General features: G+C 43.8%; 1 protein-coding gene across 2 annotated transcripts in view; it reads left to right on the top strand.

Moving 5' to 3' along the window:
* Positions 1 to 734: 734 nt before the first annotated feature.
* Positions 735 to 15,323, top strand: part of MAPK12 (mitogen-activated protein kinase 12) — a 41,436-nt gene continuing 26,847 nt past the window's right edge. For both annotated transcript variants that reach the window (XM_075024960.1, XM_075024959.1), the window contains exons 1-4: positions 735 to 943; positions 1,804 to 1,933; positions 11,854 to 11,912; positions 14,425 to 14,536. In XM_075024960.1, the coding sequence (XP_074881061.1) occupies positions 828 to 943; positions 1,804 to 1,933; positions 11,854 to 11,912; positions 14,425 to 14,536 (417 nt within the window). In that variant the 5' untranslated portion in view covers positions 735 to 827. The remainder of the gene's footprint in view (positions 944 to 1,803; positions 1,934 to 11,853; positions 11,913 to 14,424; positions 14,537 to 15,323) is intronic.

The following is a 15,323-nucleotide window of genomic DNA, read 5'->3' as shown; positions in this document are numbered from 1 at the left end:
ATTTGCTATAGAGATACCGAGAAGGTTGCAGCTCTCCGCGCTCCAGCGCTGCGATTGTTTCAAGCTGCTGCTCCAGCTGTTTGGTATCGCACCAACGGCGCACGGGACCGCTTGCTCCGAGAAACCGAATCAAGCGTGTGCGCTCCTCTCCACCGGACTGTACGGAGCCCTGCTGAAACCCGGGTCCGACCCCGAGGCGGCGAGCGGGGAACCCTCAGCCGCACACCTTGGCCCAAAGGTCACTCGAAAGCTCGCTTCTGCGCCCCCAGCTCCCGCCTCGCACCGCTCCGCACCCTCCTGTAGAACGCGCCGGCTGCGTCTCCCCCGACCCGAGAGGCGACGGCGAGACGAGCCCCGAGGGAAGGGCCGCGCCGCGCCGCGCACACGCACACGCACGGAAAGAGGGGGCCGGGGCGGGTTTGCTGTCAGCCCCGCGGCAAGGGCTTGTGCCGGCAGCCAGAGCCTCGGCACCTGCCCTCCCCCCCCGCCTCCCCACGCTCCGCCGCCGGGCACCGGCGGGCCGGACGGCTGGCCGCCCCCCCCAGCCCCGCCGGGACCCTCCAGCTCCGCCGAGCGCAGCCCCCGGTGCCCGGGCGAGGGGAGGCGGGGGTCCCCGGCCCCGGCCCCGGCCCCGGCGGGGGAGGCGCGGGGCGGGCGGGCCTCCCGCGGGGGGTGCGCGGGGCGGGGGCGGGCGGCGCCGCTCGCCCAAGCCCGGCCCCTCGCCGCAGCCCAGCCCGGCTCGGCTCGGCGGCGCTGGCCGCTCCCCCCGCGCCCCCGCCCCCGGCCGGGCTCTTTGTCGGCGGGTGCCGGCGGGGGGCCGCAGCGCCATGTCCTCCCCCAAGAACGGCTTCTACCGGCAGGAGGTCACCAAGACCCTCTGGGAAGTGCGCGACCGCTACCGGGACCTGCAGCCCGTGGGGTCCGGCGCCTACGGAGCCGTCTGGTGAGCGGGGCGGGGCGGGGCGGCCCCGGGCGGGGGCGGCGGGGGGGAGCCGCGGCGGCCCCTGCCCCGGGCCGGGGGGGACGCGGCCCGGCCCGGCCCGGCCCTCTTCTCTTCAATTCTGTTCTCTCTCGCGTTGTTCCCTGCCAACTTTTTCCGGTCGTTGTGCCTGACCCGGCCTGGCCCCGCCCGGTGCTGCCGGGCCCCGCGGGGGGCTGAGGGGGGGTCCGGCCCCGCCGCCCACCTGCCCGCTCCCGAGCCGGTCGCCGGGCTGTGCCGGCGGGGGAAGCCGGCCCTTCGCGGGGGAGCCGGCAGGCGTGCCGCCTTCCGTCCCACGCGGGTTTTCGTCCTCGGAGCGAGCCGAGCCCGGGGCGCCGCCCCCGCCCCGGCCCGGGGAGCGCTGCCCGCCGCTACCGGCCCCGGCCCGCGGGGTGCGGCCCCCTCGGGGCGGCAGCGTCCCCAAAACGCGGGGCGTTGGCCCTCGGGACGGGACACCTGGTGTGGGTTTGTGTTGGTGGTGGTTTTGTGGGATTCTTTCTTTTTTTCGGTTTGCTTTTTGCTTTTTTTTTTCCTTCCTTCCCAGATGTTCCTCTTTAAAGCTTTCGAAAATTGGCTACTTTTCATCACAGGGCCTGGCAGCCTTTTAAAGGAATGAAACTCGACGCGGGAGGCTGGAGGCGAAGTGCTCTGGGAGGTGGTCTCCTCCCTGGGCACGGGGAGGCCAGGCAGGCACCTGGCTGGCCGCAGGTCGAGGGCTGGGCAGCGCAGGGCAGGACGCGGCCGCTCTCCGGCACCGGTGGGGTGGCAGGGTTTGCGGTCTCGCTTCAGTCCGCGCTCACCAAACTCTTCCTTTTCCTGTAAAGCTCAGCCATCGATGGAAGAAGTGGCACCAAAGTGGCCATTAAGAAACTGTACCGCCCGTTTCAGTCTGAACTCTTCGCCAAACGAGCCTACCGAGAGCTGCGCCTCCTGAAACACATGAAGCACGAAAACGTGAGTCGGGTCGTTAGCAGATATACCCCCCAAGGCCACAGCTCACACACCCCTAAACCAGAAAGAAAGTTATGCAGAGTTGGACAAGGCAGATGTGTGGCTGCATGGGATTCGGGAGTCTTTGGGCAAGACCTGTGTGTCTGTCTTTTGTCTGTCTGTCCTTTATCTGCAAACATCAGTTCGCACAAACTAGAATGTCCTGTGGGAAACGCCACTTCGCTTCCATGTAGGAAATGTTGGATGGGGAGCGTTAGGACCACGGTGGAATTTGTGCTCGGAGCTAGCGAGAGAGATTAAGGACCAGAAATTACAATCTCCATCACTACGTTCCTGTGAGGTGCAGGAGAGTGCAGAGCATGGGTCTGTGCCTGTCGGTCTTGGGTGCCAGCATCTCTTTTTTTCTGAAGTTGTATGATGATGACTATAGTATACATGCATATCTTTGGGGAGGGGGTAGGGTTTTCCTTTTTTTTTTTTTTTATTGTTCATGAAGCATTTGAAAGTTTTGGGCTTGTACTGTGAAACAGGAGAAGTTAATGAATGACTAAATAAATCACTTTACTAGGAAGCAGAGAACAGGATACAGAGCTCTGCAGAGATTCCCACATAATGGAAAAGAACAGCTGTAGAAAGAAGTGTTGAAAGTGTCATTGAGATAAAGATACTTAGTCCCAATAGTGCTTAACGGTTTAAGAAAAAAATGAAGGAGGAGATGTTTGTGTGAAAACAGGTTTTGTGGAATCCAGGCACGGATTCCAGGTGAGAAGGCTTCCAGGGTGGGCTTGGAGGATCACAGTAGGGGCTTTAAATGCTGTTCATGAAGAATGCATGTGGAAAAAAAAAAAGAGAGAGTTTGGAGGGAGTTGTTAAAATTATGCTTAAGAATCTGGTTTAAAATGTTAATAATGTAGGAGATCAGAGCATAGCTCCATTCAGATGGCCTTCAAGGAAAGCTAAGAGATCGAAAGCGAGGATGAGAGAAACTGGTAATAACAATAGCCAGACATTGCCATTTAACGTTACAGTATTAACAGTGTGAGTACCAACAATATCTAGGTTCATTTTGAAGAATAATCTGTGGGATATCCTGACTGTCCAGAAGAAAACAGACCTTTTTGTAGGCTTAAGAACCTGTGTGCCTGTTAACATTTTGGTCTGAATCTTTTAATACATTTGACCATTTTACTTGATGATTCCTTTGAAGTAACTGCTTCATAACCAGTGCTGTATATGTTAAAGAGTTAACGTTTGCAGGGAACTTCTGTGTCATGCATGGGCTTTCATACTCTCAGCACTTTCTTTACTGAACATTTGGGAGCAGAGCAGCTCGTGCAGTTGCCAAGCTCCTAACTGTGTCCAGAATTTTGAGATTATTTTTCTTCCCTTTCCCAGAATAATCTGTTGGGTAGCATTTTCCACTCCTGGTGGTTTTTATGCGGTGTATGCCCTTCAGGATAATGCTCTGGAACCCCTCCATGGACTCCTTTGATAATTAAAGAGTCTAGAAGAAAATGCTCTCTGGGGAACATCAGCACAATCTGTAAAAGTTACAAATCAATATATATGAAGGAAGGGAATAATTTACAGTCTTAGGAAACAGTCTGGGCCACAGAAAGAAGAATCTGGTCTACGTACTAAGGAAGAGTTTTACCATGAATTATGGCATCTACTGATTAGAGAACAAAGACCGAATGAATGATCCTACAGGGATTCGCAGGCACCGTGGAGGCAGAAGCCAACTACTCCACCCGTCCGTGATGAGGCTGACATGGCAGTACAACCCATCAGGAGAATTTCCATCTGCCATCCCAGCCTCACACCCTTCTGTCAGTTGTTTCGCCCATGGTGTATTAGGAATAGCAACAATGCCTTTTAGGATCTGTAGTCCCTGTGCTGATTTCAGGAGACTCCTTTAGCCACTCCACACATCCAAAATTAAACCAGAGTGGCAGTATCGCTCCTTGTCAGGATTGTCAGGATTTTCACACACCCCTACCCTGCTTTGACCCACCACCATTCTGTCAAAGAGCCTCTTTTTTTGCATATTTCCACCAAAGGATGGATTTACAGGCAGACAGTAAGGTCCTTTCCCGTTCAGATCAGCAGTCCCCGGTGTGCTGTGCACGCCTTTGATGATATGTACAGTAGTGGCAGGACAGCTGCCTGTTCTCTGTCATTAACATCATGGCTTTCGTGGGTCTGGCTATAGGGTTTTGAATGGGTGCCACTCAGGTGGGTGCATATCTCCTTATAGCAGGAATTAATAGAATAGAACAGTGATTGAAGTATCTTTCCTGATTTTTCTGTTACCTAACAGGTTATAGTATACTTCTAAAAATAGCAGTTATCTATCCTTCTGGTTAGGTACAACTGCTATTAAAAATTAATCAAACTGAAGTCATTGTTTCAAAGACCACAATAAAATAGTGATGCCACTGTTACCTCTGTCTTAGGTGTTGGTAATATAAGCATGTAGAGGACATGGGGTGTGATAGCTGGTCTGACGGTATTGCCACAATGGATTAGACTTGGGATATTGTTGCAACATTGCACTAATCAGCCAGTACAAATCTTCATCTTGCTTTTTTCCTACTTTCAGGATATAAACTATTTCAAGGTTCTGTTTATTTGATAGTTAAAATTGCATTCAATTCGCTCTTCTGAACTGTTTTTCTTTCAAAATTACTTCTGTAATCTTGATGCATTTGATGTTGGATTACATGAAGAGTGTGATGTTTTGTTTGTTTCACCGTGATTGCCTCTTGATGGACCGTCTCTGCCCTTCACAGCTTTTGGGGAAGTGTTGTGTTAAGCATGTAGCAATACATTATCATAGTTTATTTAACCTTATGCTGTATTCAGAATGATGGAAGAAATTGTAATGGTCTGACACTTTGTGTTAAGAATAGCATCTCTGATCCTCCATTAAGGTAGCAGGAGATACCATTAAACCTGTGCCACAGTGATATAATTCATCAGCGTGTCATGCTTCAGTGAAGAAAATGGAGGAAAACTTCTGCTTAATACCCTGGATGACCTCCATTATAGACCCTTTGCGGAACATGCTCATGTCCTTACTGTGGAAGGGTTGTAGGATGACCAGGAGTCCTGTAAAAACAAATTCAGGAGTCATCCTACTGAATTTTACTGGAATTGTATTTTACCTTGTAAGGAAGCTAACTCACAGGTCAGTTTGCTTGTCTATTTAGACGTTTTCAGGAGGAGGCAACTCTGGTTGCTGGCACAACCATCTTTCGTTATATATGCTAGACCTTTGTTCTCCCTAATGGCTGTCAAGAGGGACATTACTTAAATGTAGTGAGGAATATTTCTATATGAACCATGCAAACTTGGTAGCATGAGACTTATCGTTAACCCTTTGCAAACAAATCCAGGGGAGAAATGGTGTTGAGGACCACGGGGCAGAGGTTGTATGTGAAGAGGACAAGACCTGGCTGTTAGGAGATAAATCACTGTCTTTAATGGCACTGGTATCCATTATTTTTTTTGTAGGCCTTTTAATCTGAGAGCATCTGGGATGTTTCACAAACATCATAAAATACTTCTACTGCCTAAGAAGCAGTCTAACCCAGATCAATTCCTCAGACATTGCCAAAAAGAAAAGTTAGTTTCCAGTGGGATAAGCTGCCGGATCACTCTGTAGCTGCATAAACAGATATTCTGGCACAAGAAAGGGAATGGTGTGAAAATGAGGTATAAAAACAGCTACAGCAGAATGAAGAGAGCACTGTGTTTGGTTTTGTTTTTTTTTTCATGCTAGCTTGAAGTATTCATCCCACTACAGCCTTAGCACCTCGATTATTTCTTTGGCATCTGCTGCATCTTGTATAGAAGACCAGGCTGTTTACCTTTAGGAAACTTTTTTTCAGTAGTGCTGCTTTTTGTCAAGTTCAGTTAAAGTGAGGACCCTTAAAACTATCTGTTATGGCTCTGATTTAAAACCAATAACAGTGAAAATGTGGCCAGCATGCTATCTTTGGCCCTGGCTTTGGCTCTCAAACATTTGTGTAGCTCTGCATTCATGTATTCTTCTGAATTTAATGGAGACGGCTGTGTATGCAAAGCTAAACCCAGACAAGTAAGTGGAGGTGCAGAACCTTTAGTTTCATTTGGCAAATAACTTGGATTTTATTATGCATTTGGACTGGAAGTGATACCATGATACCCACCTTTTGCTGAAACAACTGCACAGTGGCTCATACTGGTCCAGTCCTGGTGCCCTTCTCACCTCCCAGTTTGCTAACAGAAGTTTTAAAGTTTCCAGCAGGAGTGCAAAATAGCTGGCAGGGGAGATGGCACTGAAGAGAGGGAGAGAAAAGCAGCGGCTCATGCTGATGTCTTGTGTCAGTACAGAGTGCGGATTTTATCAAAGTGTGGTACATGCATGTGTATGTGTACATACGTGTATACCTATGTATACATATAAGCACCCATGGGAATTCTGACGCAATTTTACCAAGTTAGATTCTGAATGTGTTTCTGGCATAAAATTTTTGACAAATGCCCATTAAACGGTTCTTGGGTTGGGTAATATTCCACAGATGTTTTCTCTTCCTGGAAACCCTGTGTGTAAGAGGCAACTGCAGTATTTGTTTAAAGGTACTCTATATTATGCTCTCACTCATTGCTCTGAGTGGAAATTATTCTCTGGTGTATTCCCACATCTGAAGACCAGTATGTGTTTTGCATTATGAGAACCATGTAGCTTTTTTTTTTTCCCCTTTTGGAAGGAACTCAGGTATCCAACAGACACCAAACTGTCTGTCTCTCTGCAGTTATATTTCTGAGGATGATGCAGGCCTTCACTTTTAGGTTGGCTAATATTTAATTCTGTTGACTTCTTTATTTTGAAAAAATGTTAGGCTTTTTATTTACACCTACACAGTGTCATCCAAGGCAGGAGTTTGTTCCAGAGAAAATAGTGGGGCAGTCTATGTTCCTGGTTGAGAGAGTCTTAAAACTGTCACCTTTTGCAGTTCATCCACCCTGACGTGAGCACTAGAAGAGCAACAGCCTCTGCAGTGTACAAAAACAGACCAACAAGGGAGTTGTGGATGAGTGATGCCTTTACAGATGAAAGCATGCTCACTGTTAGAAGAGGTTTCCTGCAGCAAGTCCTGCAGGAATGCATCAACTAAAAATTCACATCCTCTGGGTACACAAGTGATGGTAAAGTGTAATTCGGGAATCCTGTCTGGAGATGGCAAATCTCCTTATGGGTCCTTATTAAAGCAAAAATACAGTTATAACTGGATAGTTTATTGCTGTCAAAAGGTTGTGGGGAGAAACACTCGCGGCTGCCTTTCTGTGGGCTGAAAGCTTAGCACCGCTAGGGAGTTAACAGGACACCAGAGTCACTTATTTTAGTACTCAAAAACCAATAAATCAACATGGTGGTATCGGTTGTCACTTCTGCTTATTTTTACAAGCCTGCCTAATAGGTGTTTTACCTAGGCTGGGCTTCAGCTGATAGCCATCTCTTTACACCCTAGCCTTGGCTACTAATAAAGCAGACTGATTACCTTAGCCCGGTAAATGAAAATAAGGAAGACAGCACTGAAACTTAAACCTTCTCTTTGGTTTGCCATCCAGTCCAGAGATGAAGATGTGTCTGTCTGCAGGATTTGGATCTGTCCAGTGCTACATATGGGTCCTTGAAAGAAGAGTGTGGTGATGCTCATGGTTGTGTCTTGTGCTTGCCGGTGTGCTGACTGGCAGTAGAAAAGGAAAGGAGTTCTCAGTCCATCAGCAGGCATCCCTTGTGTCATGTAGCAGTAGTCAGCAAGGAAGAAAGGTGACTGTGGTGCAAGGCTTGTGTGTGGATAGTTAAAATTTTAAAAAGATTGAGACTTCTTATTGTAGTAAAAGGATGCAAGTGCTCTGTGATGTGGAACTGCACAGGAACATGAAGTTGAAGCTAACCCTGCAGAAAATTTAATGCAGCATAATATGTAGTTCAGTGCACCCCATCAGGGATCTCTCTTAAAAAATGTACTTGCTTTTGTAGCTCGAGTGCCAAAGTCATTCAACTTCACTGTGTTTTCATGCGTAACGTGCATAAGAAAGCAGCACTTACTGTATAAGAGACATAACCTATGTTACTTATTAATTTATACAAGATCTGAGTCTTTCATTGATGTGCTGCTGCTTCTTACATCAGAAACTTTCCTTTACAGAAATGCAGTGGAACGGTCCTTGAATAAAAGTAATCCAACACATGAAAGTGCAGGGGAGGAGAGAGATGAGGAGCTCTTTGCTGTTGTGTTCAACTGCTGGAATAACATTTGGAAAAAGAGGCAGCTGAGAAGGGAAAGGCAGAAACCACCTTACCAATGCAAAGCTGTTATTTATTTGCTGACAGTAGTTAAAGTTGATCAGGGTGGTCAGTATAAATGTCTTGGGGAGGGGGCGGGGACAGACAGATGATAGGGGTAAGAAAGGCTGGAGATACTGCCACCCACCCCCCACTGGCTTCATAGGGAAGAGACACAATCAACAAAGTAAATATATTGAACAAAAGCATACCTGTGGAAAACACGTTAAACTGGTAGTTGGGTAGTTTTGCTGTTACTGTGGCTTTGCTGTGCAGGAAGATGGGAGAGACACAGTACTACACTCTCTCCTCGAGATATGAGCAAGAAAGGTGCTTCAGTGGAGGCTGCAGAAATCCTCGTTGGTTTTCAGTCAGGTGGGCGATAGGAAACAAGGTGCATCCTTTGTGGGCTAATTAATTTGAGAAATTTGGCAGAGTTAATGGGGAAAAAAATGAGACCCTGAAAGGGCAGTGCTGCTGCTGGTTTCCACAGATGCTTTTTGTTCCCATTGCAGAGTGTACTGGGTTGGTTCCTCAGCTGTGCTTCTATCTCTGATAGTAAATGTGTTGAATTAACACCAAAAAAATAGAGCTACGGAAGGTTTCAGAGATACCTCCGTTACATTTCGTATAGGCCACACTATGAAAAAACGAACAATTCTTTTAACTGTTTTACGGTGGCTTACTTTTGTGCTGGGACCTTCAGTATCATAAAGTTTTTTTACAAATACTGTATTTAGTTGAGAGCCTTTTTGACAGACAGGATTTTCCATGATATTATGGAGGAGGGACTTTCCTACGCTTTGTCCAGTTCTTTTCCTTTTCCTGAAGAAGTAGCTGGAGTTGTATCTTCCTCGGAGAATTTATTTTATCCTGTACCCCCTTGTGCTTAACATATCTGCAGAAAACTGTGACCTAAATGGAAATATTAATGAGTCTGTTCCAGTACAGGAAAATCATCCCAAAGCATGGCTATTAAATAAAGATCACTGAGGAAATGGAAATGGGTCCCTCACTTTTATTTTTAAATTTATTAACTATTAGTATGTCTTACCATTTTGGACACTAAAATGGATTTCAGGATTTTTAGAAAGCTTGTTTTGTAGAGCAGGAAAAGAAGTATTGTGAAATCCTTGGCATGTTAAAAGAGTTTTCTGGTTCATTATTTAAAATTCCCTTCAGTGGGAGCTAAGCGTTGGTCTCAGTGGTATTCTTCACTGCAGAGGATTTGCTACAATGATAAGCTTGTCTCCGTGAGTTTGCAACCTTACCTCAGAAGTAATATATATTGTATGTCAGGCAGCATTAACTACAGGGAACTCTGTTTAATAGAGAAACAGTAAAATGTCAGTGAACTTCATTAAGTGTGTTTTGGGGCTGGTGCGTTCTTCGTGGAAACGTGTTCTTCGTGCTCCTGTGTTTCACAGCGGGCGCCTGATGCCGCCTTGGTGCACAGAGGGATGTGGTACAGCAGCCACCCTATTTCATTCTCTGCTGTGTCCCTTCTTTTTATTGTGGCGTCCCTGTGTCTTTCACTTTCAGATGTGATGGAGTTTATTTTCCTACATTTCTTGCTTAGGTAAATGAAGGCATGGAAATACCTCCTTGAGGAAAACAAGCAGGACTTCTGAAAAAGTGGGGCTTAATAGGGAAAGAAGTGCATATTAGAAAAGATTACTGTTAAAACATTAACTTCCTTCTTTTTAATACTGAAACCTTTGGAGAGCACACAACTTTTCTGGCTGTGTATGCTCTGTGTGTGTGTGCATGCACTGCCTTAGGAAATGCCCGTAGAGCTGCATTATGCTCCACTGATGTCACATACAACTTCCTAATTCCTCTCTCTCCCTGCCTCCACATAGAAATGGAAAACCTTACGTAAAATGGTCATGCAAAAAAATAATTTAAAAAAAGTTCTTGCTGTAATGTTAGCACTGAGGGTATTACTTCAAATAATAACAACATTATTTTATGGTAGTTATATTATTCTTATTTAATTAGTTTTGTGTAACAGTCCTTGGGAAAATATTATTAGTGATTTTTTTTTCAAACATATGTGTGGCTACAAAGAAAGAATTGCAATTTTCTGTCTTTGTCTTTATTAGTTTTTCTATCTTGTTCATCATTACGACATTTTTATAATATCCAGGCTAACTGTAGTCATTCCTCCTGAATGTGGAAAAGATAAAAATACATGCAGTAAGGATTTCATCACAGTTGGAGATTTTTATAAAGGAAGTTGCCTTTCTTTTCTTGCATTTTTTTTCCTGCTTTTCTGCTCTTGCTTCTCTTTAGTTACATGTACTTTTTTTTAAAGAACTCATTTGGTGAAGTAATTAAGACATAGTAGTAATGTCCAAAATCCATCTTGTTATCAAAGTGGATTTTTCAGTCCTCCTTTTAGTGTTTTGATGGTAATATCAGACAACGTAATACGCCATTACCCCTAGTTTCTTTCTTGCAGTTTCTAATTTTATACAGCTTCAGTTTGATGTATAATCTGATGTGCTTAAATTGTATGGCCATGGAGATAGGTCTGAACAAAGTTATAAAGGCTATTAGTCTTTTAGCTTGCTTTCCAGCAAACCCCTGCATGCCCCTATTGTCAAGGCAGCCTGCACCTGGGAAACACCACGAGCGGTCCAGGGCTTGGGAGGCTTCCTCTGAGCAGACAGGAATGGTTCTGAATTAGTAGTAGAAGTAGAAAAGAAGCAACTTGAAAAGCCTGTGCTGTTTAGGCACTGCCTGGATTAAGCAGCATCCATGCTGAGATCTGGCTTTAGACAACTCCAGATACGTCTTTTGGAGCATTGGGTTCTGTATATTTAATTTTCAGTGTTTAATGGGCTTGAGAGAAGCATTTGGCAGTTACGATAACGCATCTAGTCAGTTGGTATAGCTCTGCTGAAAACCATACTAGTAGAAAAAACTGTGGTGGGAAAACCATTTTACTAGATTGTTATTTCTCTGTTGAGTGATAGAATGCTTTTGTTTGACAAAAAATACTCTTAAGGAGAAGCTAAGGTATAAGGCATAGTAAATCATATTAAGCTCTTGATAATTTACTCTTTATAAAAACAGTTTAGTTCTAGTTTCTTCTCTGTACTTCCCATTAGATATTGTAGTCTATGTACCTAAATTACACTGTTAGTGAAATTAGAAGATGTTTAAAGTGTTCTTCATTGTCAGGCAGCAGGCCCAGCTAAGTCAATAGCACTTATGATGGCTTCAGGTTATAAACCGATTTGTCTGATTTATTTTCAACACTTCAGTGGTTCAAGTTAAAAAGATGCTCTCTCCTCTTACATAAAACTGTTAGCTTCTGAACTTTTTGTTCAAGTAAATACATTTTTTTATCACAGGGTCAAACAGCCCTCAGAGTTACAAAATTTAACACATAACAAATCCTGGTGTTCCTAGGCTCTACTTTAGGTATTCTTTCTGCCATCTTTATGCCTGTAGCTAATGTCTCATTATGGAAATGTTTTTTATTATATTTTTTCACTTATTATGCAGTTCGGGATTTTTTGTGTTAAATCAGTATTAATCCATGTTTTGTTTTTTCTCCCCTCTCCCTTATTTTTAGGTCATTGGAATACTGGATGTGTTCACACCAGACGTAACACTGGAGAAGTTTAATGACTTGTAAGTTCTGAGTTGTTTGTGTTTGGGAGCGGGGCATCATTGCTTGTGCAGGAGGAACAGTTGTTGCTTTTTTAAATGGAGAATTCCAAAATTGTTGCTTCATAGATTTTTTTTTTTTTCTGAATTTTGTCTCAATATAACTCTTATATGCAACTTCAGAATTGGTAGGTTGAGGTTTTCAGATTGTCATTAGAACCAGCTACCTATCTTATACGGTGTGTACTTCTTTCAGCCCTTAGTAAATGGCAGTTTGGTGGATTCCCTAATCCACCTTTCAAGTACTTATTTCTTACCCTAAGGCCCAGGTTGCCCAAATGATAAGACAGTTCTTAACCCAAACAAGTAGACTGAAAATGGTGCCTGCTACGCAACACATCTCCAGTGTGTTCCATCCTAATTCAAGGATTAATTCAAAACTGCCGATGCTGATGAGTTTTTTAGTGGTTATCTGCGCTGTGGTTTGTTGTACTCCCTGAATGGTTTCCCAGTCCAGTGGTCCAAATAGCACAGGATATAGATCATTTCTAGCACCAGGCATATACATCTCCCTGATCTTTTTGCAGCATCTCAGACACAAGATATCTGTTGTTTTGCTTGTGGATCCTGCTGCAATTTTTGTGAATTAGAGTCACTAGATAAACAGTAGTCAGAAGTCCTGTTGGGCTTAATGTAGATTTCATGTTACATTCGTAGAACTGTTCTGGATTTCATCTAATGTAGCTATGTTTCAAAAACAACCTTGCATATTTATATGTTAACAAAGCAAGCTATCTGATGGGAAAATGTAGAAAATTAAGTACAGAAAACATGTGTTCGTAATGATGATTTGGGTCAAAATGATCGAGTCAAAAAGGATGTTGTCTATATTGCCTATTGTGCTAGCATTTTACATAGCATATGGGATAAAATGCACATGTATATGATTAGCATTCAAGCATTGTGTTTTAAATGGGACCCTAAAATCTTCCTTCAAGTTTTGGAGGTGCAAGTCAAATAGGAGGGGCATTTTTGTAACTGAAACTGCAACAGGTGAGCCTATGGCAAAATTTGCTTTCAAGACTGTGGGCAAGCTGTGAGAGATGAGGAGAGGTAGATGTGTGTACATTTAGAATTAAAATGGAGAAACAGCTTTTGTGAATTAAGGTGAAATGGATAATTTGAGGGAGACTTTCTTTTTGCTGACTAGTCATGAGGTGTTGTCTGTGGCCTATTGTATAAAGATCAGATTCAAGCAGATTTGTGGTTAGAAGCGGCAGAAGCGAGGTGGGTGGTTTCACCAAAGCCAATCTCTAAGGTTGGTCTTGTCTGAGACCTGAGGTTTCTTAGCTGACTCCTAGCCCTCCTGTCTAGAGGGGAGCATGCTCCTCCTCAACCTGCCACTCTGCTCTCCTGCTCCTCTACTCTACCAGTCAATGTATTAACGAAGACTGAAGACAAAGTCCCTTCTACTTTATGAAAGAAGAGTCCTTTCCCTGCTCATGCTTGTGTGGGAAAAAATGTTTGGTACCTAGGAAATGTTGAAAATATTACTTATAACTCTTAGTGACTAAATCAGTGCCCCATCTCCCTTATGACTTTATATTCAGTTTCTATTTTGTTTATAGTTACAATTCTAATAGAATAAATAAAACTTTCATACAGGTTTAATAGTAGAAATCAGCAGAATTATAATTTGCATATTTCAACCAGACAAAACCCATTTAAGTCTAAATAATAAAATCTGTAGCTATGAAACAATGATCACATCTAATTCTTCCCTTCATGAAAATGCTTCTGCTTGTCTTCATAAGGAGAGGAAAACTGATGACTTTATCCTCAGGTGCCAGACACAACTGGCTCTGGCTCTGTTCAGACCTGACTTTAGGAATAGACTCTGAAGGATGAGTTTACTACAAGCAATGCAAAGAACAGGTTTAGATCTTAAGTAAAGATTAGCCTTGAAGTGCCAGGTTGGCATTCTCAAGCTTTCTATTGCTAGCATCCCTTACCAGTACTAACTACCAAAGATCCCAGGTGAAAATTAATGGAAGTTATTGTTGCCTTCTAACTTGATCATCTCTATTTCTGTCAGCTCTGAACTTGTCTTTGTAAATGAACCATCTAGGCAGTTTGGTTGCTACTAGTTCAATGCTATGATCATGATTGTGAGATACATAGCATTGCGTGAATGTCTTCATTTTCTCTGTAGGTGTCTGAAATATCACATGGCTCTTGGTTATGTTCTTTCTAGCTAGTTCAGAATCTGCACTCTTCTGATAACTAGCAACTTTCCATACTCAGTGACAGGGTTGGGCAATACCTCTTTATGATAACAAAACAGATAAAACCAGAGAAACTTGGAGGGCAGGGGGATGATAAGGGAATTGCTTGGTAAATGGAATGATCTATAATTTAGTATTGTCACTGAACTATAACATACAATTATGTTTCAATTTATTTAACAAATTAAAGTTATTCTGTCCTTTTTTCTTTCCTTTCTTTTGTTTTTTTTTTTTTTTGTTCTTTTCCTAAGCTACCTTGTCATGCCATTTATGGGAACAGACTTGAGTAAGATAATGAAGCACGAGAAACTAACTGAAGACCGAATCCAGTTCCTGGTATATCAGATGTTGAAAGGCTTAAAGGTTTGCTGTTTCTACAATCTTTTTTCCTAGTAAACCATTATGGAGAGCTGTAAATACTTATCATTTGATAGCAGGATAAAATTTATATCGCCTTGTATAGTAAAAGTAATGACATTCTGCATAGCAGTTGTTTAGTGATGATAAATGTTATCTGGGTTTTTCCTGTATGATGGTTTCATCTGTGGCTTTTTTTAAGCAAAAAAGAAAAGATAGTCATTCAAGATCTATATAGTACATTGATCCAGGATGACCTTGGTTTCCCTATTTGAGTACACCAGAAAGTCCCTGCTGTGATTTTTAGTTGCCTTCTTCCCCGGTAGCTGATTGTGGTGCTGCTTTGCCACACCTCATAGTGTGGCTAATTGGAGAGCGTAGAGACTAAGAATGAAACCACTGTTGAGTTCTGAGGCAGGACTCCGCTTGACTTGAGCCCTCATTTATGTCATCAGCTTCAAATTTCTCTAATTTGAAACTGTTTCCATGGCTTACCAATGTAGGTCTGACACACTGTTGCTAAGGCATTCTGTACCCAACTTGCTCTTAATTGTAGTATCTTTCTGTGCTCTTCTGAGGAGCATATATATGTATGTATATATGTGTGTGTATATATATGGGATTGAGGGGTGTATGGATGCATGTGTGTGTTTATATGTTTATACCATACCTATAGGTATGGTGTATATGTACCGTACATATCTATCAACCTGTAGGTGTGGTATTTTGGGGTGAAAGTCTGACCCTTAGAGGGACTCTGAGCCCCATTGACTCCTAGTGCTCACACTGGTTT

Source organism: Buteo buteo, chromosome 4 (genome assembly GCF_964188355.1).
Source record: "Buteo buteo chromosome 4, bButBut1.hap1.1, whole genome shotgun sequence".
Lineage (NCBI taxonomy): Eukaryota > Metazoa > Chordata > Aves > Accipitriformes > Accipitridae > Buteo > Buteo buteo.
Note: the sequence above shows the minus strand (reverse complement) of the source record. Positions and strands in the feature narration are given on the sequence as shown.